Source organism: Lonchura striata, chromosome 18, assembly GCF_046129695.1.
Source record: "Lonchura striata isolate bLonStr1 chromosome 18, bLonStr1.mat, whole genome shotgun sequence".
NCBI classification, from domain to species: Eukaryota; Metazoa; Chordata; class Aves; order Passeriformes; family Estrildidae; genus Lonchura; species Lonchura striata.
Window position 1 is genome coordinate 9,892,854 of NC_134620.1, and position 27,405 is coordinate 9,920,258.

Consider the following 27,405-nt stretch of genomic DNA (forward strand, 5'->3'; position numbering starts at 1 on the left):
CCGTGCCCACCCGCCAGTGTCCCGGCTCCCTGGGCGTGGTGGGCTCCTGTGGCTGGCCGTGTTCCTGTTTGTGTGGCTGTCTGTGCGCTGTGCTCCTGTTTGTGTGGCTGTCTGTGCGCTGTGCTCCTGTTTGTGTGGCTGTCTGTCTGTGCGGCTGTCCCTGTTCCTCTCCCTGCCACCCGCGGCCGGGACAGCGGCTCCCGCCCGGCCTCAGCTCCGCCCGCCTCGGGACGCGGCCTGCGGGGGACACGGCGGCTTCAGCAGCCGCGCTGCTTTCTGCCAGCGCTGCCCCGGCACGGCTCCGCCGCCCGGTCACTTCTGCGGGCCGGGTGGTGCCTCGTCACTTTTAGAACGACGCCTCAAATCGCAGCGTGAGGCGCTGGCGCCTCGCCGCCCGCGGGGCCGCTCGTGCCCGCGTCCCTCAGAAAGTTTGCAGCGTTCCCTCCCTGTGCCCCGTCCCTCCGTGCCTTCGCGGCTTCAGGGGAGCAGAGCCGGGCTGCACCTGCGCTCGCCCGTCGGCTCCGACACCCCCGGAGAGCCCAGCGGGCGGAGGGGCAGCGCCGGCCGCGCCAGGCCACGGGGATGCCGGGTTCTTGCCCGACCTCTTCCGCGGGACACTGGCTACGAGGGGAGTGACGAGAGTAAGGCTTGGGTGGGATGGAGGAGTCTGTGTGTTTGTGTGTGTTTGTGTGTGTGTGTGTGGCGAGGCATCCCGGCCAGCGAGGAGGGCTCCGCGGGGCCAAAGCGCTGCCCCGGGGCTGAACGCCACCAGCCCGAACCTGTCGGTGTCAGAAGTGGAAGCGGCAGCCCCGCGGTCCCGCGCCGGCAGCAGGTTGGGATGTCGGTCTCTATCCTTTCCTGTCACATGGCTGGTAATAGGATCCCTCATCTGCCACTCGGCACCTCGCCGGGGCGCACTTACAGGACACATGCTGTAGGGCCTCCGCTTCCCGCACTTTGCGCTCTTCCCGGCCGCCTGCCACCCCCGGAGAGCCGGGGCTGCCGCCTGCGAGCGCGGCGCGGCCCGGCGGCCGCTGCCTATGGAGCGTCCCGCCCTCGCCGCCGTCCTGGCCTTCTCCGGGCTGGCGCTGAGCTGCTGCCGCGAGCCCGTCCTGTCCGGTGAGTGCCGCTCCGGGGAGCCGGGAGGGGGGCGCGATCGGCGAGCTCCTGCAGGGCTGAGCGCCGGGGGAGCGGGGCCGCCTCTCCCCGAGCTCCGCCGACCCTCAGCCCGCCGCGGAAGGGCTCCGCCGGCCGGCAGCGCCTCTTCGAGGTCGCGACGACGTCCCTTCCTGCTCGCCAGAGCCGTGCCGGGCTCGAAGCTGCTCGTGCAAGCTCGCAGCGGGTGATTTTCCGTGCTGTTCGTGGGTGTTTGAGGCTCTTCCCAGCTCAGCTCCTGGCTGAAACTGGGAGCTCGGAATTCCCTATGGAAGCATGGTGTAAGAGAAAGAAGAGCAGCACGTCTCTCTGTTAAAGTGGTTCTTTATAGCTAGGGTCTGCGGAATGGAGGCAGTTAAAGGGAGAGGGGCGTGCGATTGTTCGTGTCACCGGGGGAAAACCTGGGGCAGCAGAGCCAGAGCTTGAAGGGCGAGCATCCCGCCTGCCCGCAGTGTGCTGCCCCAGCTCCCGGCCAAGCCTGGGCTCCTCTCACCATTTAGGCTCTCGTTCAGCCCAGGAGTCGGGGAAGCCTAAAGCTTCACTTCCTAAGGTGATTTTTCACTTAAAATTTCTAGGCACTCTTTTGTCCTCGTTTAAGTTGTTACTAATGATTTCAAGTACTATGGTTCTCTGGTAAACATTGGCCATGCTTTGCAAGATCAGAAGTGGCAGTTCCAGATGGTCACAGCGTCAAAGGCATCAGATGTGTGGTCCTTCTGGATACATTTTGTATATTCTTAATTGCTGTTTCTTCTTACAAAGTAGCATTTGCTCTACTTCTTCTTGAACACATACTTGCTCATCAAGTTTTTGTAGATGTGCCTAATTAGATCTGGAAAATACTTGCATAGCCATTTTCAGGGAATAAAAGACTTTTTACAAGTAAACGTTCTGGTAAGTTTTACTTCTTCTCAGAAGTAAAACATGAGAGTATTTTCAGATAAGAGTTTAGAGAGCTGCCTAGACAGGGACCATGTCTAAGAGTCCATTCCCAGTACCATTAGGACATGCTTGGTGCACAGACTGGATACTCCTTTCTTTGCTTAGGTTGAAGAATGTTTGCTTGTAAGGTTTCTGAACAGAACACTCCATGTCTCTCACAGAGGGCTGTGTGACAGCAAGTGGAGGATATGGCTCAGCATGAATGTTTGGCTGGTAAAGAGGACAGAAATGCCTGAGCACAAGCAGCTGGGGCAGGGGGAGGAGGGAAGAGTCTATAATGCCTCCAAATGAAGGTGTAGCAAAGGAGAATGGATCTAGAAAGCACTGCCACCCATGTGTCTTCTGCTAAAGAACCTGGAAACAGTTCAAATACAGCAACTTGTAATTTGTATGGCATGTACAGGATCTGCAGAGTTCCTAATCTGCACAAGGTACACATCAGGGTCTTTGTCTTGACCCTTAATCCCACAGAACTGAAATAGGATCAGCTGTGTCAGGTTGCACTTGAAACTAGCAGAATTCTGAAATGACAAACATTACTATTGCTTTTGGAAGGCAGTTTGTAGTATGGTATGTTTTTAATGCCTATTCCTTGTTTTGGTTTTTTAATGCATGTTCTTACAAGCTTATTGTAAAGTGCAGTCAAAATAAAGACTCTGTCATCATCATTTGCTAAGATAGGAGAAAAACTTCTGGAATTACTATATGAAAAATTACTCCAGTTGTCAGAAATGGAAGTGAATTAACAACCAATTTTGCACATAGTACTATGGTACTTTGCACATAATGTTTCTGCTTTGCCATGCGATGTTTAACAGTTTCTATTAATTCAAGCACTGACATTTCTGCATTCAAACCTTGGCATTTGTGCATTCAAACATCAGCCATACATGATTTCTCAAGTGGATCAGAAATAAGAAGTGTGTGGATAGATTACCTACCATTAAAGGACTGTTTGAATTCGGTGAGTTTTGTGTTACAAGGCCAAAGAAATGGAAATCCCTTCAGCAAATGTTAGTCTTGGTGAACAAATGTTATTTTATATACTCAGTGCAATAAGTTATAATTTCTAGTTTCTGTATTTATACCATTCATTTAATTTCCCCATCAGAAATGTATGTGATTATCAATCTCTTTTTCCTTTCTGTTTTCTTTCCATTTAGCAATACTTAGTCACCATGTCCTTGTTTTTTTCCCAGCTGAGTCTTTCCTCTGAGCTGTTATTCCAGCCTTCTCTTACAAACCTGGTATCTCTTGTCATCTTATTCTGTCTATGCCTTGGTGATTCAGAGAAGCAGTTCTACTTGAGATGCCATAAGCAAGCCCCATGAAAATACTTTAAAAAGCAATTTTTTTTTCTTTTTAACTAGGCAGATAGGGGATGAAATAGTCAGACATTTCAGTATACCATGCTTGTACATGCATAGACCATAACTCAAAATCCAGAGTTATGTGAATGGATTTAAGCAGGATGGAGCCAAAGAAGTAGGAGGGAGGCCGGGATTACATGCTGCCAGCTGCAAAATTTTTATTTTTGTCATATCACACCATAACGGTTGTGCAACTGACCACTCCCTTCATCCACACAGTGGCTATGGCCCATCCTGATAAAATTGCCAAAGGGATTCAGCCTGCCACACTTGACAAGGGAAGAACAGTTTTAAAACTTCACAAAGAAAGAAAACAAATGGGTGTATTAAGGAACAGAAATTCTTATGAGGTCACATCACGCATTCTTACTTCCAGTGATAAAGAATCACAAGGCAAGCAAGTGTGTTTGCATCTTGTGGCCGAGGACCAGCCAGCAGCTGCAAAGCTCTGGCTAATACAGCATGTTTGTATTGTACAAATAAAAAGACAAAAGGGACAGAATACATTTAGAAATAATGGGAACTGTCTCTTGTGCTCATAACCTAACTTGCCTGCTTCCAACATGTTCCAGAAAAGATCTGGCCAGACAGATTTTTTTTTTTTTTTACAAAAAAAAGTGATGGAAAGTAATTAGCTTGATGATTAGAGTCAAAATTTCACAAGGATAGCAAGTTCACATATATGACAGCTCACACACTGCCAGAGAACACAAGTATCAGCTCTGCATGTCTGTACATTTCCAGGAATGTACATTTTTACAAGACAGATGCTTCAGTCAAGGTTTGATCAAATCTCAGGTGGCATAATTCAAGTATAATCAGACAATCACTGTGGCTACTCTCTGGCTTAGACCAATGCTAATTAGGTCTCTAATTCTGACTAGCAATTCTTGCATTTGCAAGTCCTGCATTTGAGGACTTTCAAAAATTGTATGTGTATGTCTGTGTGTGTGTTTGCATGGATATGTAGAATGAGCAGGATACAATTCTTAAAATACATGTGGAGTGCCTCCACGTTGTAAAGGAAAAAATGATCAGCTGATCAATTGCCCTCATGGCATCACATCAAAATTTAACTGTCTGGTTTAAGAAATGGGGAGTTGTTTCCTAGGAACTTTGAAAATTGCAATTTTAAACAAAGATAATTCTTTTTGATGGTTTTTCTTTAGCTTATATCAACTGTTCTATTGTGGGAGGTTCTTGCTGTTATGGCACAGACACAGAAGCCTGATAGTTTTGATGAGGGGTCATATGATATTAGTATGAATTGGAATAGAAAAGTATTGAAATGTAAAAATAATACACTCTTTTTTTTACTCGGTAGAGCTAAATCAGCCTTATCCTTCCCACAAGCATTTATTTTGCATCATAACATAATATGGAATGAGATTTCTTTTTTTTTCCCTGACCATTCATATGATAGTATGCAAATTAACTTTTGGTTCAGTCGATAAAACTGCATCTTCAAAGAAAACCATTGCAATGCTAAAAATATTTTTAATAATGACCACAGAAGCCATATTTGTGTCTTTCATCTCCTGAAGCTTCTTCTGGTTTTAATCAGTGTTCCCACATGAAGAACTGTGGCAACCTATGATAATAGAATCCCTATTCACATCTCTAGGGAAACAAAAATGTTCTCATTTGAAGAAGGTGATGTGGTGTTCTGCCCCTTCCAGCCGTGGGCCCCTGTCTCTGTCACTGCCGGGGTATCTTGGCATCAGTTAAGTGGTTTCTGTCCTTTCCTCTGTGCGTTACTTTCTCATTGAAGTGTTTCTGCTGTCTAATTATACCCTTTCAATCAAATTAGAGACTGCAGCATCTGGTTAGTGCCTGTAACTGTTGCCATCTGCACCTAGATACAGTGCTTTCATTTAAGGAGGAGTGCTTAAATTGCAATCTCCAGCAAGAGCTAGAGCAGTTTAGATAGAATGGAAATGACTTAAAATTATTCTTGGAATACTCTGCTAGCACATGCATCAGGCAACCCACACTGAGTCATTATCGGACCTGGCACCCTTGGTTTCATACCCTTATATTCTGCTTAAGCATTTTTCTGACTTCTCTAAAAGGCTGTAGGAAAAACAAGTGAAAACTGAGCAGGCAGTTATACCACGTAAATTCAAGGAACCTTTAATTTTTGGTCCAACCTTTCATTTAATTACACTGCTGTAATGAAACCCAAGATTTAAATAGTAGCCACTTTCATTTATCTTTCATTAATCTGCAGATCTTTAAAAGAAAACTTTGCTTTTTGTTGGGCAGTAGGTGGTAGGATAATTCCTGGCTTGGGTAGGCTAGTTTCAGGTTGATAATTGTTGTCAGTCTCTCTGACATTACTCAGTGCTCCAAGTAGCTATGAAAACATTAAGCAAAGTGGTTTGGTTTGGTTTTTTTTTTTTCTCTCCAGTGGAATAGGAAGAAGTTTGTCATTCTGAATTTTCAGTTTCAAAAGCTATGTACAGACCTCAAACTTGGAAAGTACTCTAAGAAGTCATTTAAACCATCCTAAAACCTCCATCCCTTCAGTCTGCAATTTGTAGTGTCTCTAGATAGATGTCTTTGAGAAAAATCATTGGAAGCCAATGCAGACACTGAAATGTCAGTGATTTATCACCAGTAAAACATCAGGCTGTTATAGTCTGCACTACCTTAATTTTTCAAATGATCCTAAAGTGGCGCCCATGTGGAGTGCAGGCAGCCATGCAGTCCCAAAGTAACAAAGGAAAATGATCATTGTAAGGTCCCTACATTGAAGAAGAAACCGACACAGATGGAAAGAATTTCTACAACAGCTGCTGTTTGATCTTCCAAATGTTGATCTGGCTCTAATAAAACTAATTGTGAACCTGTATCACACACTGAGTATTCACTTACAGTGGACAACATCCCTAGTCTTGTTTTCTGCTTTTTTGTTCTAGCAGTTGTCACTCAGTACATACTTACCTAGTCTCAGCATTCATTTTAAAATGTTACTTGCTGTCAACCATGGCACCTGATGTGTTGAAAACAAAACAGCCCTGACAACAAAATGCTGTCTGTGATTTCTCACCAAGGCTCATGAACATTAGCCTGAACAGCATCTGTTGGAACCTTTTGTGACTAGAACCACTGCAAAGGTTCTCTGATTAATCTCTGATTAATTCTGTTTACAGACATCCCCATGACACAGCAGAAGCAGCAGGGTCATTAGGCAGTTAATTGAGTGAAATCATCATGGACACTGATTCTAATCACAGATTTGACATAAGCCTCTACTTTAGACTATGTCTGAAACCCAGCTGACTGAGATCTTAGAAGTATGAGGTCACACACTTCTAGATTTGAGTGGTCACAGCATTCTTCATGTCCTGTCTGAAACCCTGGTGTTTTAGTAGAAGTTTATAGCTGACAGGATAGTCTGAGCCTTGCGTGCATGAACAAAATCCACGTGGCAAATCTATCAAGCACAGTGGCAACCTGATGCCTTCTTGGGGGCTGTCAGCTCTAGTGTCCACAAGGTGTTTGTCCTTGCCACTGGGAGAGGACTTGGATACAGACCTCTCACAGTTGTCATAATCTTACAAATTACAGTCACAGTTTACCATAATCTTACAAAACTTTAAGGAAAAAGGCTTGCTGAAATTCACAAAACCAGTATGAATTTTCTTGAGTCTGATGTTACATTCCAAGTGAGGGACTTCATATTCTGAAGTATTATGGAAGTATCACTCAACCTAAGGGTGCCACAACACAGAGAGGTGGTTTTCGCTGGTTGATTTACTCTTTCCCCCCTCCCTTTTGCATAACCTTCCAAAGAGAAATCAGGTGATATGAATAAGCCAAAGAGTTTTACCAGCAGTGTTCAGTCCAGTCTTTTCTGACTTTAATTTAGATGACCTCATCTGAATTAGTTTTGTGCAGACAAATCTAGGTGACCTTTTTTTAAGCTCATCTTTTCACAGAATTATTGCACCAGGTTGGAGGTTCTAACCTCCTGTTCTCCAGAATCTTAGGGCTTGGATTTGAAATAGAGAGGGCAGTGGCCTTTCTGCAGACAAAACATGCACCTTCAGCACATTGGGAGTATTAATTTCATGGTGAAATCACTAAGGTAGTGTCTTGGCTGTCATGCAGCAAAATATGATGAAATCACTATGTGTGATAAACAGAAGAATTTTTTAGTTGTTACCAAGTAGTGCTTACTCTAAATCGAGGACTTTTCAGTTTCCCATGCTTAGCCAGTGAGCAGGTGCAGAAGAAACCAGGAGGGAGCTTAGCAAGGACAACTGACCAGATTTTTTCAAATGCCAATATTTATTCGAAAATATTGCACTCCCATGCTATAGCAAAATCATTATTAATCCTTAAGAAGATCCAAATTCTCTGTAATACAAAAGGTTTTGTATTTCATTTGATAACAGCTCCTAAATTCCATGACTTAAAGTTTTCACTTCAGTGTTTCAGGGATAATCAATGATTTTTCGTGGTACCTCACTGCCTCCCATTTCCACATCCACATCTAAGCTAGGGGAGCTTTGTTACCACTCAGCTGAAACATTTGCACCAAATATCTTGATAGCACAAAGGAACACAGGGGCACTGGTACAGCTACCTATTGTCTGGGGCACAAAAAGCTGCAGTTAAGAGGAAAGAAGAGAGATAGGTGGGCTCTGACTCTTCCTTTTTTTCTTAAAGTGCAGTGAGGTTTGAAAAAAAATCAGTTAAAAAAAACTGACATGAAAATCTAAGTCAGTCACTGCTTCAAGTTAAAGCATGGGCCAGTCTTAGCAGATCCTAAAATGACTGAAGTTAACTTCAGTTTAGTTTGTGTGCCAGACTAAATCCAGGTATTGTAGCATTCTTTAAATTTCTGAGGAGATGGAAGTATATATTGCTTTTCATTTAGGAGTAAGAAGAAAAAAAAAAAAAAAAAAAGTAGAAAGCTAACATAGATTTCTTTTCTGGATGTGCTAGTCACTTTTCACAAATACTTTTTGTTGCTTATTATTTTGCTTATATTTGGATAACATTTTTCTCTCTTTTCTGCTAAAATTCATCAGCTTGTATTTTTAATCTATAACCTACAAAAGCTTTTATATAAACTGCAAAGCAAAAGAGGTACTGAAGAAAGTTGCAACACAGTTATGACCTTAAAGTGGTTTTTTTTTTTTTTTTCATGTTTACACAAATATCTGTGGTGGCCTGACTACTGGAAACTCAGATTTGCATTTTTAAGCAAATGCATGCAGCCCACCTGTTTTGTTAAGGCAGGTAAATTACAGTAAGGAGGAGTATTGACCTGAAGCTTGTTTTTGTTAAATTATACAGCTTTCTGTCCACAGATGATAGCAGAATACATTAATGGCTGTGCAGACACCTCTTCTGCGTGCCTTCAGCAACAAAATTTCATTTAATAGAAATCCAAACTTGCCTAGGCACGAAAATGAACAGGGAAAGCACAAAACCATTGTCTTTCATCTGCTGTTTAATAGAACTCTGAAATAATTATTATAATTGTACCATTCTGATATTTGTGAACCCAGACTAAACTAATTTCAGAGGCATGGTTTTAATAATACATTTTTCCTTCTTCTACAGTAGTTCTAAATAGAAAAACAGTGTACTGTTAATATCAGAACTAAAATGTGGGTGGGTTTTTTTTTCTTCTTCCAACTGCAGCCATTCAGGTCTTTCTAGACTTGTTTTGTAAGTCAGATTTCATGAGGGACACCTGAGATCAGCACATACTTCAGCACTCTCCCACTCCCTCAGGGCAGTAGAACATCTCTGCAGCTGCAATATGGTTTCTACAAAGAATACTATCAGATGAAACAGGAGGTTTCACAGCCTGTAGTTAGCAGAAAGCTAATTTTCAATAACTTTCTCCAATAATGCTGTCCAGTACAAAGAAATGTTTACAGCAGTATAATGCAGCAGTTTTAATTCTGTCACAGACTGTTAAGTTTTAATCCTATTCTTAAATAAATGCAAGGATGATAAATGTTAGCAACTATTAATTATAAGGAGGATGGACTTATTTATGTTAAACTAATTATAATGATTCTTCCTGGAAGATAATCACAGAATGGTTGAGATGAAAGTGACCTCTGGAGGTCACGTTGTCCAACTGGTGTGCTCAAGCATAGTCACCTAAAGCAGATTGACCAGGACCATGTCCAGATGGCTTTGGAATATCTCCAAGGATGGATTCTACAGCCCCGCTGGGCAACTTGTTGCCATGCTCTGCCACACTCACATTGCATAATTTTATCAAAAATGCTTGGCAATTTCAGCAAAAGTAAAATTGTTCATGCATTTGGATATCGGTTTCATCAGAAGATGTCCAATGAACATGGCAGGGGGATTGGAACTTTAAGGATGTTCTTTAAGGTCCCTGTCATCCTGAACCATTCTACAATTCTGTGATTAACAAGGCCCAGCAAAGCCAGGCAGCATGAAATTAGTAGTTCAGCTGAGAAAGAGCTAATATCTTTAGTGAAATCATTCTCTACTTTGGTTTCTAAATTGCAGAGTATTAGGGGGCTAGGAAAACAAATTAAGTGGGAAAAATATGAGTGAGGCAGAAGAATACTGACCTATACTTTCTAATCTGAAAGTATTTAGTAGCAAATCACAGTACTGTGATTATACTCTGCTGAAGGAGGTCCCTTTCTAAGGCAATTCAATCTGTAAGAATTTTTCTTAATCAGAATGTACACCTTGGTAAGATCCATGCTTACAAAATCTTCACTTTAAAAAGTACAGATAGTCACAAGTTTAGCTGAAGTGGCATGAGATTTTGGTTAATATGTTGATAAGTAGCAGACTGATAATGTCATATGATTTCATCTTTGGAAAATTAACAAGTCACAGAGTCATCCTCATGAGTAAAACACAAGGAAAACAGTAAAAAAATATTATGTTACTCAGAAAATGCATGTTAACTGTGTAAACTCTTCAGAACTGTCTTATACATTTGTTTATTAAAGTAATGACATCATAATCTCTTGAAGAAAGGTTTGACTGAGAGAAAGCTTAAATCCTAGCCAGCATCTTTAGCTGCTTAAACAATGCAGGAAACATGGTCCATTGGATATGGGGTGGAGTGTGAAGGAAGAACAAACACTAAACCTACATACATTCTTTCTTTTTCCATTTCTCTTTTTTTCCAGAATGTTATACAGCAAATGGGGCTGACTATCGTGGCACTCAGAACCAGACCTCCCAAAATGCAGGGAAACCTTGTCTTTTTTGGAATGAGACCTTTGAGCATCCTTATAATACTGTGAAATATCCCAATGGGGAGGGAGGGCTTGGAGAGCATAACTACTGCAGGTAAGAAATATCACATTGCTTTAACATTGCCTGAATAACTAGTGTTACTTCAAGCAGTTGACAGAAAATTAGGAATTGTCCTGTCATGCAGTGAAGAATGTCAGAACCATGGGTACCTAACACTTTTTGGTTTACCCTGTTATCAGTACCCTGAATCTATCAGCACCATTAGTAGAATAACTTTTTCAACCCAGCTCCCACACTTTTTCAGCAGTCCCTATCATGTGTCCAAATTATAAGGTGGCATGACAGAGAAAGACTGTGGATTACATAAATGAAAAGGTGGAATAAAAAAAATATAGAACTACAGCAGTACAGTGACTGTCTGGAGGAGTCTCTGGATGGTTTTTATCCTCACACATAAGCCTGGTTCTGTTACACTTCCCAAGTTTTGTGCTAAAGTTTTCTGCTAATGAAAGTTCATGTAGTCACTAAAAATTCTAAGTGAGCATCAGTGATTTAGAGTTATTTGAATTCAGAAGCTCATCTGTCAGGGGTTACAGTACCAAATTAAGCCATGAGAGATGCACTTCTGTTTCCTTGCCTTCTAGAGAAAGTCCTCTATAACTGTGGAGAGAACTTAGAACAAAGCTTAAATAAGAACTTCAGAATTTAGGAGCCATATCAGAACTTAAGTTCAGAGATGTTTAGGGTCTGCAGGCTTCTTTTGAGCTCTGTGTCTCAGCAGGCATACTAATACAGAGCTGGGAAAAATATAGTGGCCACTGAATTCTTTCTGATACAAATAGCAGAATCAAGAATGTAATTTTGATTGTTGCTGTGTGGCAATATTCTAGACAGGCTGTATCTACAGGATCTTACTTCTGGCAGTCATCTTTGGCTAATATTTTAGTTAGTACAAAGCAAAACATGTACAAACTGTGCAAAAACATGCATGAGAAACTGAATGTTTATCCAGATACTCAAAATACACTTACTTGAAACTTGCTTTACCTAGCAAATGAGAACTTGGTAAATGCTACAAGGAGCAAGAAACCGATAATATGATAGGTAAACCTGAGAAATTACTTAATTGCCAAAAAGAGCTTTTTTACCTGAGTCTGCTAGGTATTAGATTATCCTCATTTTCTTCCTTATATTACTTGGCCTAGGAATATCTTCACAGGTGTATGGAATGACAGTCCTAGCTAATGGATTACTTTTAACTTCACAATCTCTTGAAAGACAGCTTGGAAAGTCACTAAGAGTGCCAGAGTATATCTATAGCATGCAAATGTTGTTGAGGCCTGTGATACAGCTGTTTTAGCTCTTTCTCTGACACTCATCTGCTTGATGACAATGGACAAGTTGATTTTCCCTTTTCTCAGGCAGCGCGTACCTCACAAGGCTTTCTTTAAGGCATAATACATCACTTTGAGATTTGATTTTGGGGACAACATTTGAACAATCAAATTTTACACTTGCAGTATTAATCAGAAGCATGTTACCTCTGCATGGGTGGTCCTCACTTGGAATACTTTGTTTACTGCAAGACACCCTGTCAAGATGGAAATGCTTCATAGCGTTCCACTCACTTCAACCGTAACAAAATTATGAGGACTGAAATTTTTGGAGATTTTGAAAGGCAGAGAGTTGTTTTCTAACTGCCGTGCACTTCTGAGGTTGAAGACAAAGATTTCTAAAGATATTAATGATGTTTCTCTCCAATTTCCTCGCATTTTTAAGGCATTTATATGTAGAGTGCCATTCTCATGATTGAATTCCAGACATACGGTTTCTGTCACGAAGATGTAATTGCAAAAGTTCCTGTAACTCTGGAAACAAGGGAAAATTGGTATGTGCAAGTACAAGCGTCACTTGGTTTCAGTCTTCCACTTCTTTTAGCTACTGGAGGTTCTTGTATTACACCTAAATTCCTAGCATAGCTAGTCTTAGACTTTCCTGGTCCATTGCCTCTACTAATCTTTTTGAAAGCCTAACTAGCAACATTTTAGTCATCTAAACTGCATTCAACTCACCAGTTGTTTTCAGCAGTCTGCTATTTGACCAAAAAACATCCACAGAATTTCTAAAATTGGATCTCCCACAAAAGAGTTGTTAATAGGCATAAATGACAACATGCAGCTGAACTGACACTTCAGTAGGGCCGTGTCATTAATAGAATTCATGCCAAAGCACATGATAAAAAGATTGCAACTGGTCCTAGTTAAAAGAAAAAGTCATATTTCAACCTGACTGTCCAAAATAAGAATTTGTTCTCTTAAATAGATCTTTGCAATGTGAATAGCCTTTCACAGTGTATATAGAAAAACTTTAAATAACCTAATGACTAATTAGGTATGCATTTGTAAGCAGTGCTACACAGCAGAAAATAATTATAAAAATAGTGATCATCATCATGTACGTATAAGGAATTTACCATCAATATAAAGAGATCACTGGAATGGAATTAGTCAGTTTTATTGAAAGGGAAGAAAATAATTCAATCTTTCCCAGAAGCCTTTATCAACTAAGTGTTTTTATCACTATACACACAGAAAGCTAGAGTCTGGAGTATTATGTACCAAGGCAGAAAATCAAGTTTATGAGTCTATGGAACCTGTACACAGGACATGGGGCAGAAAATCTTCCTCTCTGTCAGTACTGACCAGAAATAGCTCTGCACCTTTTAACATTAGAGTAAAACAAAGCTATATTTTAGACATTACTAGTATCTTATGCTTGATGAATACTGTAATAATCAAAGCTTTCTAAACTTTCTGACAATGAACAACTTGGCATTTTTCGGTAGGTACAAGAGCAAAAAATAGTAATGCCATTGAAGCTCAATAAGATTGATTTTTTTGGTGTGGTTTTGAAAAAAAATTGATGAATTTTTTCTCTTTCAGAAACCCCGATGGGGATGTCAGCCCATGGTGCTATATTGCAGAACATGAAGATGGAATATACTGGAAATACTGTGAGATTCCATCCTGCCGAAGTAAGAGCAATTTTTTTAGGCCTGCATCTCAGTTGAGCAGAGTCTGCCAGTTACACAACAGTGGGTATTGTTTTCCAAACACAAACTAGGATAAGGCAAAACAGCTTATTTTCAGTTGCAGACTAAGGTGTATTTTAGGTTTCTTAGAGTTAATGACAAGCTTACTGAATTGTTCCTCCACTGTTATCGTTTTCATTTTATCTCAGAATTACTGGATTATATTATTTACAAATAATGCCATATGATAGGGAATCACACAAAACTTGGGAAGTACTGCTAGCTCTTTGAATCCATAGATCATTAATTTATTAAAATCTAGAGGACGAAAAAAAGGAAAGTTTTTACAAGGTATTTATGTGTCTATCCATTGCAATTAGCTCACATAATGAATTGCATTAATTTAATGTGTATAGAGTAACCTACACAGAATTGCTTGGAGGAAAACATTAAAAGAATATGAGAGGACACAGTGAAAAGGTGCTATATGAGAACTCTGGAGTAGAATTCTGCCTCTGGCAGGTGCAGATACTTAACATTGCTGTGAAACCACAACCTGGACTTTGATTTTTTTTTTTAAAATCAGATAATTTACAAGCTACACACATGAAGCTTCTTTCCAGAATATTTTTCATATATTCTATTTTTTACTGCATCCACAGTGTCATGATTTGTGTCAGTATCTTCCAAAATTTTCTTTCCCAAATCACATTCTTTAAAATATGCCCAAATACTAAGATAATATTTGAATGTTAACAAGCAACCATAGCTACATATTTTAATAAGTCTAATAATTAATGTCTTCACTTGCTTTCCTAACTTCTTTTGTGCAAGTATCCTCTGTTTCTAAGGCATAACTTAGATCTTCACTGCTAAGCACCAGAGCAGGTGTCCATTTGTACATATTTGACTGGAAGTACATTTCTTACTTGAAGTTAAGAAAACAAAACCAGACAAGAAACATGGAGCTGAAGTGATTTTTTAAACTTTTTTCACAGCTTTGTTGTTTTGGTTTTATGAATGTGAATGACTCACATCTTCATGCTATACATACATAAGTGTGACCTTGAGACAGATGCCTTTCACCTAGACTTAAATACAGATTAAAGAGTCTAATTTAAATAACACAAAATCATTCAACACTCTGATATTCATTTTTCAGAGGACATCTTACTCTTATTTTACTCTTATACCAGGTATGATTTAAGAAACTTGACCCTCCTAATTAAGAAATTTAACTTGGTCTAAAATGAAAGAATTTGCATTTTCTTTAAAGACCACAGATGTTAACAAATTATCTGGATATGACACGAGGAAAAAAAGCTGAAAGGCAAATTCTCTCCACTCCATTTGTTCTACACAAAGGATCCTTTTAAAACCAGCCTCGCTCATTTTCTCTGTGGTGGGGAGCAGAGGATTTAAACTTGGACACTTACTTGCACAGATAATCCAGACTTACATTTACAAAATGTCCTTTTGACCAGTAGCAGCTGCTTCAAGCATTGCACTGAAACTTGATACTAGAAAAAGGAATTGCAGCAATTTAGAGCAAACTGTACATTGCAAGCCCATCCAAATCTTAATACAAACCTCATGGTTTATGAAGCTGTGTAAAAAAATCTTTTATTTTCACTAGACTTTCTGTTTTCAGTAAGCATGATGCTATGTCATAGGACCATCAAAATATCTTGTGAAGTGCACAATACAAAACTTGACTTTTGTGATGGAGCAAGAAAGCAATTATTAAAAAAAAAAAACTATTCAAAAATTTTTAGAGAAAAATTTCTTATATAAGCTTCTTTTCCTTAATGATATTTACTACTAGGAAGGTATCTGGAACATAAGTTACCTATTAACTGTGCCCACATAATACCATGGCAGTGCCAGCAACAAGAAGCATCTTGATTGCCTAGAGAGATTTGCATGCAATGATTCATCTGAGCAATAATTAAGAATCTACAGTTAAGAACTTTTCATTATGGTGATGAATTCACATGATTATCTCATGTGTCTCATTCCCTAATATTTCTACATAACACTACATGCTTCAGTCAGAAATGTGTTCTGACATTCTGAGAAGGTAAGGTACAGGATTTAGCAGTGTTAGATAAAGATGGATGAGCACAATCACAGAAGACAGTGGTAAGTTACTCCAGGGGGAGCTTTGTCTTCCCTTTTCTTCCTCTCTCCTTCTTCATGTCTGCTAAGCAGACTGGAATGGACAGAAACAAAATAAAAGGCAAGGCTGCAGCTCTGAGTGCTGAGAGAACATGTGCATCTCACATGGAGGATTCAGAACTGAATGCTTCAGATGGTTTGTTTGCAGTGTTGCAGCTATTCCTGACTTCTTTGGTCTCCTTGTTAATGAGGTTAGGTTTAAGTTCAAAGGAAATAACAACTTACACTTCCAAAATGTGAAAAGAAAGAAAGATTTGCTATGCCACTTAACTACATCTTCATGTTTATGACTCACATGACTCTCTCCCCATAAACAGATTTCATTACTGGAATCTTATTTCCAGTGTGCATGTATGTAATGTAATAAATCTGACTGAAATATGGAGGAGGTGTTAAATGGCAGGGCCAGGTAAGCAAAGCTATATGGAACACAGGAACAAGGACAGCTCAAACCATTTGTGCATGCTACCAGTGCAAAAATCTAGGAGGCTCTTCAAAGACAGCTAGATGAGCATAGTTGGAACATGGTTTTGAGCTCAAAAGGATTAATTCCATATTTTAATACATTGAATATGTGCCTCAACATGTAAAATGCAGAAGCTGTGCTGTTTGCCAGAACCTCATTATGTCAAATGCTGCTTAAAAGAAAAATGCTTGTGCAAAAGAGATGACCTTTTAAGAAGAAGAGGACAAATAGATACAAATGGGTGAAGACAGTATAATAGTGAAACATCACTGGTGAGCATGAACAGTAATTGCAGAACACTGACTACCTCATTTTTTCACCAAGTTTCTTTAGCAGGCTAAATATTAAGAGCAAAGAAGGTTAAAATACTGCTGGGACACTAAAGAGACTTATTAGTCTTAGGATGGATGTTTGATTTAGTTAAAAAATTTAAGAAATTTTCAAATTATTCAGGTTTCTTAGCATACTGAAGTACTAATCCTCTGGAGCAAAGGTTGAAAGGTCTCACTAATAAAGCTACTTTAAAAAAAATTAAAATCCCAGCTCTCTTAGGAAAATGAGCTAGGTTGGATAACTGGGGAACTTTTTCATTGCTGTGAAATCATGCACAATACAAAAAAGAATGAGGTCTCTCATGAGTTATCTGCCCAGCTGTACTCAGCTGGGGTGGGGCTGCAAGTGGGGATTTCCAAAGGTATGTAAAATCAGGCTGTAACTTGAAGTCTCAGTACTTGTATGAATGTTGCTGCAGGGCATATCAAAGCCATAACTCTATGCAAGTATTTATAATTGAAATTGTATTCTTGGAGAACAAAATTTCTGAACAATATTTCAAGCAACATTATGTCATTATTTATAATAAGTTTACTGGGTACTGTAATAACCAATGACTACATAAATAAAACACTCATACAGGTCTCTGAGCACATCATGTCACACAGAGCTGTGGCAGTTAGGTGGACAAAAAGAATCCATGTCAATCTGGCACAGGAATAAAACTTAACATAGAGCTAGTAACAGATTTAATTTCAAGCATGTGAATAGATATGACAAGTGGGCAAGGGTTAATTTTATGCCATTATCACAGCACTGTATTGTACTCTATATCCTCTCTGGGGAGTGATCATGGCTAAATTCCAGTGCTTTGATGAAAAGTGCAAAACCAAAAAAAAACCAACAAAAACAGAGCACCGAAGGGAGAAAACTCTGATCTCCCCTAGTGACCAAGGAGCTTTGAAACATGATATTAATGTAAATAGATGTGTTGTTTTTTAAAGTAATAGTGCTCATTTTTAATCTCTTTGTATGATGCTTCAGATCCATATCAAAAATCAAGTTTAAAATATCAGGAAATTCCCCTATCTAAGTATATAGTCCCTCCCATAAAACTTGCCAAATTTCATTCTAAAACAATATAAAAGTTTTGGTTTCCTTCCTCAAATACCCTGTTTCGAGAACTTCCAGAATGCGATTGTTTGGAAGGTCAGACAGAAATCAAACAGTTTAACTTACATTTTCAGAATATGCATGGCATTTGTAAAAACAAACAAACAAAAAAAAAAAAACCCAAAAAACAAAACAAAACAACAAAACCACAATCTCCCTGGACCCATTAATGCCATGGGTTTTTTTAATTGCCTCTTTCAGGAGAAATGAACAAGGTATTTATCTTGTCTGGTTTACTGCAGCTTACTGAAACCAGCTAGAGAGTCTTACAGGTATATTGCTGAGATGATACGATATCTTTTGTCCCATCACTCATCCCTGGGTGTGTTTGGAAAATATGACAAGAATCATACAGAGCATGAGTAACAAAGAGTTCCCAAAGTGCAACATCAAGCCCAGAACACAGAGAGAGCCGCTCAGTGACAGGAAGTGCATGAAGTGGTCAGGGCTGTTTACAGGCACTTTAAATGACTGTTGTGTGTTACTCTTGCCAGTGCCAGGAAATTTGGGCTGTTACAAGGACCATGGGGAGCCACCACCTCTGACTGGCACCAGTGAGACCTCCAATAAACTCACAATCCAAACGTGCATCAGCTCCTGCCGCAGCCAGCAGTTCAAGGTGATTTCTTTGACATCCATTTACAAAATGTTTTCAAAGAAAAAACTGGCAACGTGCCTGGAGGTCTTTGTTCTATTTCTCCTCTTCCCCATTTTTTTTAAACCTTTGGGAGGTCTAAGGTTGCATTTCCACCCCAGAGATCAAGCCTTCTCCCTGCAGCCAGAGGAATCTGGACAAATGACTAATGAACAATGCCATGAGAACATATGGTTGCTTACAGCAATTGTGAGTGCCAGGGTGCCCTCCATTCCATCTTTCCCCCAGTCTTAAGTAGCATCCTGACAGCCCAAACAAAAACAGCCTGTGGTGGTTCCTCTGAGTAATCATACTTCTCCAAAACACACAGATCCTGCTGCCAGCTTTCTTGCTCAAACAACCTCCTGCTGTCACTCCTTCAAATACTATTCCTCCCTTCCTTATGCATCTTTGTTGTCAAAGTTTGCAGGCATGGAATCAGGTTATGCTTGCTTCTGTGGAAATAATCCTGACTACTGGAGATACGGGGAGGCAGCCAGTACGGAATGCAACAGTGTTTGCTTTGGAGACCACACTCAGCCCTGCGGTGGGGACGGCAGAGTCATTCTTTTTGACAGTAAGTATTGAAGCAGGCTCAGTTTTTTCCCCAAAGGAGAGGCCTCACATGTTCAGCAAATTAGGGAAAAGGCTCAAAACAAAGAGAACTGTTGCACACCAAACAGCAAAACACCTCCATTCGGTATAAAATCAAGCTGCTTTCCATTTCTGTCTAAAATTCTCATCCATTAATAATGTCGAATAGCTCTTCCAAGAAATTATGCTTGCTCATGCTCCAGAGGTTCTCTCACTTTTCTCACAAGTGGTACTAAGTCAGCTCTCAGAAACTCCCTAAGAATTGATCTTATTAGAGAGTAAAAAGTTGTATATGGATATACGGATATGCATTGTCAGCTGGTGGCATTTCAGTTGCTCTGTGGATTTGCTGGTGTTTTACTTTTCAATTTCATACAGCTGTGAAGGAGTGTCAGTTATTAAGAAATGAGAGTTAATAATCACTAACCCACTTTCCTGCCTGATAGGTTTAGAGTAGAAGCCCCTGCATCAGTGATTTATCTCTTACCCCATTTTTGCAGGGATGCAGGACAGGGTACGTGGTTACACGCATGGACAAAGGAAAGTTGCAGTGTTCAAGACTGATGCATAGGTCAGAGTAATGAGGCATAAGTATTCCAAGAAAAGGCAACAAAAGCTGTGCTCCCAGTGCTGAGGGAGGGAAAGAGCATCTGCAGAGAGTGCATCCTGCTGGCCTAACCAGGCTGTACCTTCAAGTCACATTTAGAATCTACAGGGTGCTAAAACTTTTCAAAATTAATGCATTACCTCTTTTTTTCCCCTTTCTTCCCATTTTTCTCCCTTTCCTCTTGTTTTCACAGCCCTTATTGGTGCCTGTGGAGGGAATTACACTTCTGCTACAGCTGTGATCTATTCCCCAGATTTTCCTGACACATATGGCACAGGAAAAGTCTGTTATTGGACCATACAAGTTCCAGGAGCATCTCAAATCCACTTCACCTTTGTTCTTTTTGAAATCAAAGATGCTACAGATATGGTGGAATTGCTGGATGGTTACACCTACCACGTTCTAGCTCGTTTTAATGGCAAGAACAAACCTCCCCACACCTTTAACATCTCTTTGGATTTTGTCATTTTGTACTTTTTCTCAGATGACATCAATCAAGCCCAGGGATTTGCTATCAGGTATAGAGGTAAGAGGCTACCTTTGCTGTTTCTACCTTTCAGTGAAGCATTTAATTCACGCAGGAGATTTCTGAAGTGGCAATTAAAGACCAAATATTTCATCTCTTATCTAAGAGGTGTTTCATCTCTTTTGTTGCCGCTACTCACTGGGTGAAAGCTTCACCAAAATTTCTCTCAGTTTAGAACATTCCAGTCAGCTACATCATAAATAGCAAAATAAAGGTTTTCAAAAATTCAATTCTATGCCTTCCTATTAAAACAGAATGGAAAATGCCAAAAGGAAACAAAACAAACCATAATCCATCTGTATGTTGGTTCATCTTGGCTCTTTCCAACCGTCTCTTCCTCTCCAGCTGAAAGTCATCAGGAGAAAATGTTCTGGTCCTTGAGTTGTACCTACTGGTATGATGAACAATCAGCTGCCAGAAAAATTCTGAGAACCCCAAATTGGTGAAGTACAGGCTTTTTTAGGAATGAGATATAATTTGATTATTTGAGTTCTCTTACGTAAACCAGAGAGCAGCATGTCTGTTTGTAAGCACAAAGTAAAGTCCAATTACATCTGTTAAGAAATTTTTATTATAATCCTATTCCTGTGTTTTCAGCTGTGAAGGACAATGTGCATCAAAACAAGATCCCAGTGAATCACACCCTTCCAGAGAGGATAAATGAACAAGCAAATCTCAGCATCAACGCAGCCCGGTCATCAAAGATACTCTATGTCATCACAACCAGCCCAAGCCATCCAACCAGCTCCATGCCTGGTAATGACACAATAAAATGTGGAAATGGGAAAATCCATTTTGCCAAAGCAAAATCCAGAGTCACCATTTCCTTTGCTGCCTCCTCCACATTAGCAGATCCACTGTGCATCTTGTTAACAGATGCATTTTCATTCAGTCTAATTGGCACTAACTGCTCATTACATTTCAAAACACTTCTCAGCCTAAGTCAGAAATAGTGTGAAGATGATGAGTTCTTGAAAATGAAAGCATCTCCAAATGCATGAGCCAGAGCAGCCTCCTTACTGAGATCAGCTTTAGTGACCTGCATGCCACAGAAGGGCACAAGTTGCTGAAAAAAAGAGCAAACTTTACTTGTAGAGTCTAGAATAGCTTGAAACACTTTTTGCATCCCTATTACGCCAATTAACAAAGCCTCATCAATAACACAAGGAGGATTAGACAAGTTAATGGGTGTAGGAGAAGTGGCACTGAGAATTGTCACGTGGTTAGAACTCACCTTCAGGACATCACTGAATTCAGGAAATAACTGAGCTGTAAATAATTGAAGGCTGGCAATGCGCTCTTGGTGAATATCACTATTATTCTCTCCTGTTTTTAAACCACTCTGGCCATTTGCTTTCATATGTCATTGGAGCTGGCCTCAGTCCCACTGGGGACACTCCCACAGTCCTGAAGCTGTCTGCATCCCAGACCTGAAACTTGAGCTGCACACCCAAACCAGCCAAGGTGCAGAACATGCCCAGGAATAGTCTGGGACTAGGCCCAGCCTAATGCCTGACTTAGCACAGTTACACCTCAGCTGCCTTGTGTTCAACTACCCAGGAGCGCCAACAGAAAGTGCACCCTTGGATTTTATGCAGTTCCAAAAATACTGTTCAAATCATCATGTGCAGGCAATGCTTTGAGGAAGGGGCAGTGGGTAGAAGGGAACTTCTGCTTCCTTTCCTAGGTAATTTTTCTAGTATATGCTTTGAATTTTGCTGGTTTTATTGGGAGGAGCTCCACAAGGGAAAAAAATCAGTTCTGACTGAAAGTTGTATGGTTTGTGCCAAACTGCAGAAAATACTTGTAGGTTTAAGGCATTGTCAAATTACAGATTTGAATAAAGCATCACAAGGCTGTTTGTTCCTTTCATGCAATATTCTTGCCATAAAATCTGTAAATAAATGAATGTACTGAGAGCTCCCCCTCTTCTCTTTTGCAGAATGGACAATATACAGTCTCACAGCACTGCTCATCCTAAGTGTTACAGCCATAATAGCAAAGATACTTCTGCACGTTACCATGAGGTGAGTATGAGGCAAAAGCAACAACAGAGAACCAAGATCCCAGCTCTGAACCAAGCCTGGGGCTCCTCTCTGCCTTCCAATTGTCAGATTGGCCTTATTCCTAGTTAGTTATTACATATTTGTATTCTCATAGAAGATCCTAAATAAGCACATATTTTAACTTCCCAGTCTGTTAGGATAGCATCTTCTACTAGACTATCTCTTCTGCTCTTCATTTGACAAGATTTGTACTTTAGGAGGAAGCAGGAAAATGTTATCAGACATCCAGGTTTGGTGAGAAGAGGTCAAATTATGATAATACTTTGCAGGGAAAATTAAAACATCTACACTCCTACCAAGTACATTTTGGGTCCTCTAGATGGATACTCACTGAATGAAATGATGGGCGAGTTATCGGCAAATCAAAATGTTGAATATCGTATTTACATAACACAAACATGTTTAAATATACAAGGAAATGAATTCATATTAATAGCAACTATAATAATAACAACAACTAGTCTGTAGAGCCCTCTCAGCTTAATGTCAGTGCTGTCATAGGGTGGCAGAAGGATACCTAACTTTTCATTTGATCAAGCCAGCCAGGAAACACTCCAAAAACCTACATTTTGTACAGCAGGTAGAAAGAAGTGTCACACATGCAGTGGAAGCTGTGAGCACTGCCAGTGCAGATATATTAACAGCCACATCTACCCAAGCACATAACACAAGAGTGAATTAACTCTCTGTTTCCCAGGTCCCACCAGATTCCAGCTGCAGCTGAAACAGAGGATTGCAGTGATGTCACTACTGCTGGGGAGATCTGGAGTATATTTTACCAACCATCCACATCAATATCCATCTTCAAGAAAAAGCTTCGAAATCAACAAGATGATTGCAACCCACTGGTGGGAAACTGAGGTGTCTTTTATTTTGCAAGAATTCATCTCCTTAGAATCCAGGTGACTTGAGATTAATCTTCCTCTTTTTTTTCCTCCCAACCTCATACCTGCTTTCCAAAAAGTCCATTTCCAAAGGCCTTTGAGTGACTTTGCCTATCTGCTGTTCTCTTGGATATAGCAGTGACAATGGATTTAATTGCAGCAATAATTTTAAAATACCTGGTGCTCCTCAAGTCTGTAGTGCTGTTAATTACTGCCTTTAAACCATTGCACTTAAAATAGATGTAAAAACTTGTAAAATTCAAATGTCCTGTACCCCTGCCCAAGGCAACTGAAGAGGTTTTCACAGGTTGAGGATTTCTTGTGTCCCCCTTGCCTGCACCACTGTATTAGATCAGGCTACTTCAGTCCTTTTATTCTCAAGGCTGAAGACAGAGGAGGATACTGCTAACCTGTTCAGCAAACAGAGCTTATTTGCCTTGATGCAAACACATCTCAAAGGTACTGTACAGCAGAATGGGAATCAAAGACTGGAAAAACTATCAGCCTGGTTGCTCAGAGCTCTTTCTGCACGTTCTGTTCCTGTGTCTGCAAGCAGAGATGCAAATATAAAAAATCAAATTCAGGATGCCTCTGTAACAAGAGTCAGCTACAAATATGCATTTTGATTGACTAGAGCTCGCCAGGTCAAGACCTGCAGGTGCATTGAATCCTTTTAAATTACTCTATCTGACCAACCATTCACTGATGTTTATGATAATTTTGTTCATGTTCATAGTGATCCTTTAAAAGACTACTGTACTCCAGCCTGACAGCCAGCATTCATCCTGGGTATAAGCTTAGGGCTTCTTAAAGGATTGGCCAAAGATACTGTAAATCCACTGAATTTTTATCAGTGAGGCTGACTAACCAATTTTTGCTGGAAGTCATGTATTGATCTCAGCAGCCCAAACGATTGACAAAGTTGTAGGCTGCTATCACCAACTCAGCTGGGCCAGGCTTGCAGCTGAACATGCACCAAACAGCTGCCTTGACACTCACCTGTGAGAAGTGTCTCCTTGCCTGCAACACTAAAACTGAGCTGAATTTTTAAGATAATTGCCTTACTTGTCAAAGAACTAACACATCAGTAGGGTTCTGATCTGTGAACTATTTTCTTTGATTGCAACAGACAGCATTAACTATTTCTCCTCTTTGGTAGATTAGCTGTCCATCTACAATACTCAGAATTCTCATCCCACCACCACAAGTGGGAAACAAGTGATTCCAAGGGATCAGCAGTGAGTCTTTCAGCCTCAGCAAGTTCAGACCAGCAAGATATTTAGGAAAAACTGGCAATGCAAATGTCAGATAAACTGACTGGAAAAGTTTACAGTGGGCAACTCCTTAAACTTAGTTAGAGGAGGTTCACTGAGAACCATTAAACTACACTAATTCTGGTTAACTTGGAATATGTAACAATGGTCTGCATATACCAGATGTGAAGTTAGAGAACATCTATTACGTGCATCTACAAAAGGTAATTAAGAAAAGTAAGAAAATTGTCACGGAGTTTAAATTCATTCCAGTATCTACCCTTATGTTTTTTAACCTGTAACTCCCTCCTTTTTGTGAGAACTACAGATTTCACTGAAAAAACAGGGCATCAAAGAATTCAGCAGTGAAATATTGTACCTTACCACTGTAGACCTGGTCTTTTACCTCAACTGAATTCAATCCAGCTTGATTTATGTACCACAGATGAGTGCTAGAGACAGCTGAGCAATATCACAATGCATGCTTAAAAGAAACCAGACTTTACTAAGCCAGCAATTATGGAATTGTTTATATAACAAAATGGAATAGCATGGGAACATCTAGTACTTCCTTGCAAGAGCTGCTGGAAAGAATACAGGAAAATATAATTACAGTATTAGCTAAAATGAAGACAGGACAAGTTGTAAAAAATAGGCTGGTTCTCTCTTATGTGTCATCATGTTGGACCAAAAACCATTGTCTGAAGTTCTGAAACTGCCTTTTTTAAAAGTAAGGTTTTGCATCATGCTGTGTGGAGAAAGAGTTCACCTCAGAAATTCATAGCAGAACAAAGCAGGTTGGTTCCTGAGAAGCCTTAATTTGGTGCACTAACAGGAAACCAGGCAGAGAATCACAGGAGCTGGTATAAGCACAGTGCTTATCACAAAGTGATGAAGCTTTGCTTGCCTTATCAAATGCAAGTTAAACATTTTATCAGAGAGGCATTCATAAAGCAGTCACCTAATGGTGATAAACTGAAAAAACATCAGGAACACCTGGTGACTGATTTACACCTACTGCAGAAAGAAAATAATACAGAATGCTACACTTCTCTTCATTAGTGAAGAATTTAATTTCACTATAATATTAGAGAAAATATCATAACAAACGGCAACAAAGACTGATGCTACTAATGCAAAAATCTAGAGAATTCAAGAAGTGAGATTTTTGCATTGCTCCCTTAGCTCCCGACATATTTTTAAAATAAAATTGTATTTTATGGGACTTTCATGGGGAGCATTAATCTAATTTATATACAGAAGTCCCATAAAACCAGCACTTACAGCAGATTAACTGATCATGGCAACAATAAACAGGACTAGTATTAGTGCATGGGTAATACACTGATAAAGCATAGAAGAAATCATGCTTCTCCCCTGAGAATTTTTCAAATTGGCTCATTCTAGATATTGCTAGTGCTAGCAAACAGAGCAGTGGATGGCAATTCATGGACAGGGTCCCTTAAATAGCACTTATTACTTTCCAGGGCTGAGACCATGAAGAGCAGGTAGATCTCCAGTGTGGATTTTTTCCTAATGTGGTAGTGTCACACACACTGCAGACACTTCAGGCTGTGCTGATTTATGGCCAAGAGATGTGCTATCCATTTACACAGCATGTTTTGATCTTTGCTGTAAGGGTTTGGGGGAGAAAGAAGCAAAAAGAGTGACCATGCACAAGTGTTGTAATCCCACAAAAGAAATGCCCCTACTACACAGCCAGCTGAGAGCTGGCAGCTGGAGAGCAGGGACGCCTCAGGATGGTGGTGTCTGCACCATTTCTGCAACTAACTGAAAATAACTGCAGAAGAATTTGTTTGGAATTGTATGTGAGCTGTAGCCTCCTGAGCTCCTGCCTAGCAGTCCCCTCAAGATGGGGACAGGCTGCAAATGTGGCACTGGCTACAATGTCAAAAGCAACTGATTTGGCAACCAAATCCTGCTGAGGAGCTGCCTCCCCATTGACACGGATTTCAGCTCCTGCTCTGGCCCGCTGCTCACTCTGGTGTTGGTGTTTCCAGCTGTGGAGTGGTGCAATAAATGATCAGGTCAAAAACTGCTGTGGTTTTTTCTTCCCTGAGTCGCTCTGTACAGAGCTGAGCTCTCTGACCTCGCTCACTGGGTGGCTGCACAGGGAGATGAGCTGAGAGCTCCCCGAGTGCACAGCTAAGCAGAGAATAAGCCATGGGACAAGGCCAGATGTGTGCCAGGAGCTGGGGCAGTGAGCATTGCTGCTGAACTGCCACAGCAGCCAGGTGAGCCTGCTGCCTTCACCCTGCACCCCAGCTCCAGCAGCCTACACTGTGTGGGGACCTCAGGTGGAAAGGGGCCAGCTGGACAAGTGCCTTCCCTCATTCAAAATCTACATTTAAAACTAGTTTAGTTTGTTGACTGTGTGATTTTGTATGTATTTTTTATCTTAATATTGTTATGTTGTGGGAAAATAGAGACTTTGTTATGTAAAAATGTGTGATGTGTTATCATAGTAATATATATATTTGTATGTGTATAGGAAATGCATTATTTAATACAGCATATTATGCTTCTATCTTGCTAACATTTTATAGGAAAAAAAGATGTTAGTTTACACTCTGGGAAAAATAAATTTTCTATACACTGTAACCATAGGGGGGAAAAAAAAAATCAAAGATACTTCTTTGGTATATATGATAGAGAGACATTGGGAATAGGGGAACTCAGCCTCAGCTTTGTGACAGAATAGATGCTGATAAAACAACTGCTGTAAGAAACACTTTTCTCCTTTGAATCTCATTTCTAGCCTGTAATTGTATTAGGCTGTTCATAAGATTCTGCAAATTCATTTGCATATATTCTGGATGATTTTTACCATCAAAAATGTAATCTGCTTTTTCAATCAAGCATTAACATAATCTTCTTTAGGACTTGTTTCTGCCAGATTTTCTACAGCCAGGGCAATGCTGTTATCACATTGCTCATACAGACAAACCAGTGGGATTGCAGAATTAAAGTCTTTTTTCCAAACCCCCTGACAATAGAATAAATAGGAG

General features: G+C 40.3%; 1 protein-coding gene across 1 annotated transcript; it reads left to right on the top strand.

Annotated features, from left to right (window-relative positions):
* Positions 1–806: 806 nt before the first annotated feature.
* Positions 807–26,331, top strand: KREMEN1 (kringle containing transmembrane protein 1). The gene is made up of 9 exons (XM_021544738.3): positions 807–1,119; positions 10,622–10,784; positions 13,634–13,725; positions 18,307–18,431; positions 18,870–19,023; positions 19,841–20,173; positions 20,771–20,929; positions 22,116–22,200; positions 22,937–26,331. Exons 1-9 carry the CDS (start codon positions 1,041–1,043, stop codon positions 23,097–23,099), a joined length of 1,353 nt encoding a protein of 450 aa, XP_021400413.1. The 5' UTR covers positions 807–1,040; the 3' UTR covers positions 23,100–26,331.
* Positions 26,332–27,405: the final 1,074 nt, after the last annotated feature.